The following is a 6,000-nucleotide window of genomic DNA, read 5'->3' as shown; positions in this document are numbered from 1 at the left end:
GCATCTGAGTCAACAGGGTCAACGTCTCGAGTCCAGTGACCCTTCTTCAGAACTATAATGAGGTCTTGCGGCTGAGATGACTGACTTCCAACAACCATAGCCATCTTTCTTTGTGTTGGGTGTGACTCCGACCAGATGAAAGATTTCTCATGATTCTCATTGACTTAAGTTTTGACAGGGTTCCTTGATAAGGTACCAAGTTTAGTAAAATATTGCCTTTAATGTCAAGGGCAATCATTCTCACTGTACCATTTACGTTTCAGGTCTTTTGTCCGTGTTTGGATCAAAGCTATAATGAGGCCAGGAGTTGACTGAGCTCAGTGGAACTCAAATTGAGTGCCAAGTGCCACTTGCTAGCATTGTCAATGACACTTTCTGTCAGTTTGATAATAGTCGAGAGTAGCTTGATAGGATGGTAATTGGCCAGGTCAGATTTGACCTGCTTTTTGTGTACAGGACACACTTGGGAAATTTTCCATATTATCAGTTAGATTCCAGTGTTGTAGCTGCACCAGAACAGCTTGGCTAGGGGTGCAGCAAGTCCTGGAGCACAAATCTTCACAGCATGACTCCTGGAATGTTGTCAGAGCCAATACCTGCAAATGTTAACAGAAAATGTATGTATACGCATGTTTTTGAGAATTTTATGAGCACTAGAGGCATGACTTTAAAATAGTTCCTGAATTTTATTTGTGGGCCTGTGCCCTTTTCTCTCCAGAAACTATCTGACTCTCGAAAGCTAATAAACAACAATTCAAATATTCTATACTGAAACCATCAGAAACCTCAAATAAAATCCAATCAATATAATCCAATATACTGGTCATAAATCCACTGCACCCCTTGATTTTCCAAAATTCACTCTTGGCCATGGACATCACTGTTAAGTTTGGCCTATCCCTGGTTGCACTGAGAAGCTGATGGTGAACTGTCTTTTTGAACTAATCGTTTTAACATAATTTCTCGGGTCGGACATTAGACTTCAGTTACTTTTAGATCAGACTCTATAAACACACCCAGTTTCCTTCCCAAATGGAAATAAATAAACCTCTTGGGTTTTCAATGACAATTGTTAACTTCCAGGCAACATTTACTTAAAGTTACAGCTTTATTACTAGAATTTCAAAACTGAGTTCAAATGATCAGACTGTGATGATGAGATCTGACCCCACATTCTCCAGCTGATTGTGCCAAGCCTGTAGATCAGCAACATAATCACACAACTACTGTGGCTGAGGTTAAATTCCAGGTTGAAAATAATTCCTCACTGTTCATTCTTCTTTAATGTGTGGGAGTGTGAGATTCAATCTTAATCGTACACCTTTTAAAAAGCAAATAATGACTGGGATTTCGTCTCCAGAGAGTTGGTCTTTCTGCACTGCTGAGCAAAACATGCGCCTCTCGCATTTAGTTAAGTTCACTGTGTCATGATCAGAGCTTGAAGTACCTTACTGAAGTCTGGTATAATCATGGGAGAGGACAGTTTCTGCTGAATTTCTGTAGAATAAAGAGGGGAAGTGACAAAGGAAGTTAGTCAAATCCATTTCAGTGTTGATTTTCTCAAAATAACATTCAGCAGGAGGCAATGGTACAGTTTCACTTCAAAGTCTATCATTAGCATTTACTTTTCAGCCTACATTTAATTATTTTAAGAAGTAAACCAAATGTTTACCAAATGAAGTACCTTATTCATTATAATCATTGATCAGCACCCTACGCACTTCCTTTCTAGGTACTGTGAAGGTTGTGGTGTGTGACAGGAAGAGAAAAGACCCATTATTCTTCTCAGCTATATGTTATAACATGAAATTAAGCGAAAAATAACTGGAGACTTGGGTGCAAAACGATGGCTTTCAGAAACCTTCCAAATCGTAACGATGTACTTCAGTGGTCCCCAAATCATTTGGCTGACTATTTCAGAATGGTAGGTACAGCCAAAGACGCTTTTGTTCTTCCTTGTATTCTACTGATCTCCGTGAATAATGCTTTTTTTAGCTGCGTGGAATGATTATCTGGCTGATGTGCAAAGTAAAACTTTAAGCAGTTCAATGATTGGCAATGATTATATCAAAGTTTCGCTTTAAAATATTAGAATGTGGTAGTATGCCTTTTTTTTCAACACCAATGTCGGGAAGTTGTATTTTCTTTAAAGTTCAAAAAGTTCTTTGTTTAACATTTCCATGTATTAATGTGATCATCAGCTTTGTTGATGCCTTTTTTACCTTTAGATTCAACTATTCCAATGCTTTCTTGGCCAATCTCCCATCTTCGGTCCTCTGTATACTTGAGCTTGTCCAAAACTCTGCTGCATGCCCTAACTCGCACTAAGTTCTGGACACTTTTGCTCGCTGACTTACAATTGCCCCCAGTGCAGCAACATTTTGATTTTAAAATCCTCATTCTTGTTTTCCAATTCTTCAATGCCCTGGCTGTTCCTCGATCTAGATGCTCCTCCAGCAGAAGAAATCATTCCGATCTCACTGATCCTCCAATTTTGGCCTTTTCAGCATCTCCAATTTTTGTCTCTCCATGATTGTTTTTTAATGTCTGTGCCATAAGTTCTGGAATTCCATCCCCAAACTTTGCCACTCCTTGAAACCTACCTCTTTAACCAAACTTTGGTCCACCTGATCTCATATCATTAAAGTTGTCAATATCAAAGTTTTTTTGAAATGCTTCTGTGAAGCTTCTTGGGATGTTTCACTACATTAAAGAAGTTATATAAATGCCAACTCTTGCAGTTGATTGAAAAGATAAACCACGATGTTTGCTAAAGGCCATTTTTTTTTATTTTCAAAGATTTTAACTCTAACAAAAAGTTTAGAAACACTGTCAGTTTACGCCCTAAATCAACTCATTCTGTTGATTAAAAGATTTTGCAATAAAAATGCTTAAATCAGCAGCTAGTTTCCAACAACTACTCATAGTAATATGTTGCAAAATGGATTTAAAAGAAACTATTCCAAAAGAAAAATTGTTTCATGAAACAAGTCCTGAAATTGCCTTAGTAGTACTTGTCCTGTCGCCAGCCAGAGACAAATGTTACGATATGAAGTTATAGTTCTTGTGTTTGAACATGGAAAATGTGGCTCTAAGTTAAATTGCTACATTTGTTTTTAAAATAATCTCATGTCTGTTTTGGATTTAATGAGCAAGGTGTCTCTGTCAGTTGCATGTGAATGTTTCGAATGAATAATTATTAATTTTATATATCGGTACAGAAATAATACATTCTGATGGTCAGAATCTTTTTCCCAGAGTTAAGATCTCTAATGCTGGGGGGCATGCCTTTAAGGTGAGAGGGGGAAAGTTCAAAGGAGTTGTGAGAGGCAAGGTTTTTACACAGAGAGTGGTAGGAGTCTGGAACACGCTGCCAGGGGTGGTGGTGGAGGCAGATACGATAGGAGCATTTAAGGGACTTTTAGACAAGCACATGAATATACAAGGAATGGAGGGATATGGAGCAAGGGCGGGCAGAAAGGATTTGTTTAATTTGGCATCATGTTTGGCACAACGTCGTGGGTCGAATAACCCGTTCTTGTGTTGTACAGTTCTGTGTTCTATGAATTACGCAGAAATAACATACAGTAAAGCAGGCCATCGATGCCAGCCTCCCTACCTTCCTGTTTAGTCATCATATGATTAATGGTTGTAATTCCATTTGCCTGTCTTGTCCCCATAGGTCTTTATTCTCTTTCATTCAACCACATCTCTGACCTAGTTTTAAATATAATACAACACAGCACAGGAACAGGCCCTTTTGCCCACCAAACGATTTCACATGGAAAGCTTTTAACTATCGGTAACTGATGCATTAAGAGTATTCGCTGGCTTATGATCATGTCAATGGTAGGCTCAGTTGATGTTGAGGGATGGTTGAAATAGGATTTTAAAGTGCTGATCCCTGACTCCTCCTGAAGGTTGGTAATACATCATAGAGAAGTGAGATAATTATAAATCTCTTCCTATTAAAGAACAGTTTAACAGATGCTGTTGTTGCATAATGGATATATATTGTGATGTTACAGTGACATCAGCAATCAGATACAAGAGATTGTGAAGAAAAGATGGAATAGCCTGTTATAGTGAGAAATGTACTTGCAGGAAACATATTATGTACATAAGCGTGAATAAAAGAGTTTGCAGAAATCTACCAGACTCAGCCAGCAATCGCTAATAGGTCAGGGGAAACCATGACAGGCCACAAGCTAACAGAAGGAAAAAGCATAGCCATATTTTCAATGTGTAAAATTGAGCCCTGAGGCAAAGGCCTCCTGGCAACCTAACCAAACATTGCTGAGATTTGGCTACAATGTTGAACCAAAACCTAATGTTGTTCAGGCTCCCTAGTCTTGGAAGGACATGAGATGTTGTTTCCTCTTTCACCAATGAATCCACCTCGTCCATCTATCCTGGAATCTCCCCGATTCTTAGACTCTGATTCTCTTTCAAATTGATACAACGATCTGAGTCAGAAATGGATAAGCCAAACATCTGTTCATGTAAACAATGAACTTTGTTCAGTACCCATTTTCTCCAGAAAATTGTCCCATGCAGTCTGTTCAGGTTGAGCTACCTGCCTAATGTTCGTTCCACGACATCCATTAATCTATGTCCTAGATTACCCCTTCAGTTTCTGCAGTTATCTCAATTTCAACTTCTTTCTCAACTCTCCCTATTATCCCTCCTCTAATTTTGCTGACTTCCTGTCATTGCCTGACCTCTTCCTCCATATAAACTGCCCAACCCATCTTCATTACCACCCTTTCGTCATTATTACTTCACATGGTCACAGAGAAAGCCATCTTTCTTTATTTATTCTTTCATGGGATATAGGCAGCAATGGCAAGACATGGACTTATTGCCCATTCCTAATTCCTTTGAACTAACTGGCTTTCAAGGCCATTGTAGAGGGAAGTTCAGAGTTTACCACGTTGCTATAGTCTGGAGTCTCATGCAGGTCAGTCCAAATAAGGATAGTAGTTTTCCTTCCCTCAGGACATTAGTAAATTGGATGGGTTCATACAATTGTCAATAATAGTGTAGTGCTCACCATTAATGAAACTAAATTTCAGTTCCAGATTTTATTATGTAAGTTTTAGTTATACCAGCTGCCACATTGATTTGAACATGTCTTCAGTGTATTAGATTGTCTCCTGCAGCACCTCATTCCTATCCCCATATAGTTTCCCCTTTCAAAGTCATAAAATGCATCCTCTACTGTGACAGTGGTCATCATAAATAATCCTTCTTTGTCCTCCATGACATCACTACAACTTTGCCATGATGAACTACACCACTGTCAATACATCCTCTCCAGAGTCAGCTGACTCTTTCTTAATTCTGCTCTCTCTTATTCATTGGTAGACAAGGTATCTCCATAAATAACTTTTCTTCCTGCTCCTGAATTACATCTGGAGGTCTATCTGTCATGAGGTTCCTTCTTCATCTTCTGTCCCTTGGTAATATCAGCCAAAGACTAGTGAGGCCTGATTTTAACTCACTCAAATCTCACTCACTTACGTGATAAAATTAGGCCGTTTATCACACAGAGTCAGTTTGTTGTGAACAGAACATGTAGCTCCACTCTCCACCATTACTTTCAATCTTCCTACTCTTCCTTTCTGATGTCAGGCGTCTCAATGAGTTATAATTTCCTGAATAAGGAAATCAGCATATTTGGTGCAGTAACAAATTCTGTTCCTGAACTGCTGATTCCATTCTCCTTCTTGGCCGTTAGTTCATGCTGAACCAGACTATGGTGTCCTATTTCATCCTGAGCTGAGCTAACCGATCATATCTACTCTCCCTAACAAATATTGCATACTTTCTCATTAATATTTTTCACCTCTGCCTCTGCCACAGCCCACTTGTCACTGAAATTCTCATTCATAATCTTCACAGTGAACTATTCCAAGATCTTCCTGATCAAGCCTCTCATTTTGACCCTCATTGACTTCAGATGATCCCAAGACTCTGAATCTGTATGTTATTCCACAC

At 38.9% G+C, this 6,000-nt stretch overlaps 1 protein-coding gene across 1 annotated transcript in view; it reads left to right on the top strand.

Annotated features, from left to right (window-relative positions):
• The first annotated feature begins 1,575 nt into the window (after window positions 1-1,575).
• Window positions 1,576-6,000, top strand: part of LOC109912924 (lymphocyte cytosolic protein 2-like) — a 143,075-nt gene continuing 138,650 nt past the window's right edge. The window contains exons 1-2 of the mRNA XM_048604024.1: window positions 1,576-1,588; window positions 1,733-1,924. Of these exons, the coding sequence (XP_048459981.1) occupies window positions 1,847-1,924 (78 nt within the window). The 5' untranslated portion in view covers window positions 1,576-1,588; window positions 1,733-1,846. The remainder of the gene's footprint in view (window positions 1,589-1,732; window positions 1,925-6,000) is intronic.

Source organism: Rhincodon typus, chromosome 12, assembly GCF_021869965.1.
Source record: "Rhincodon typus isolate 14 chromosome 12, sRhiTyp1.1, whole genome shotgun sequence".
Classification (NCBI taxonomy): Eukaryota; Metazoa; Chordata; class Chondrichthyes; order Orectolobiformes; family Rhincodontidae; genus Rhincodon; species Rhincodon typus.
This window is presented reverse-complemented; position numbering and strand designations above follow the sequence as displayed.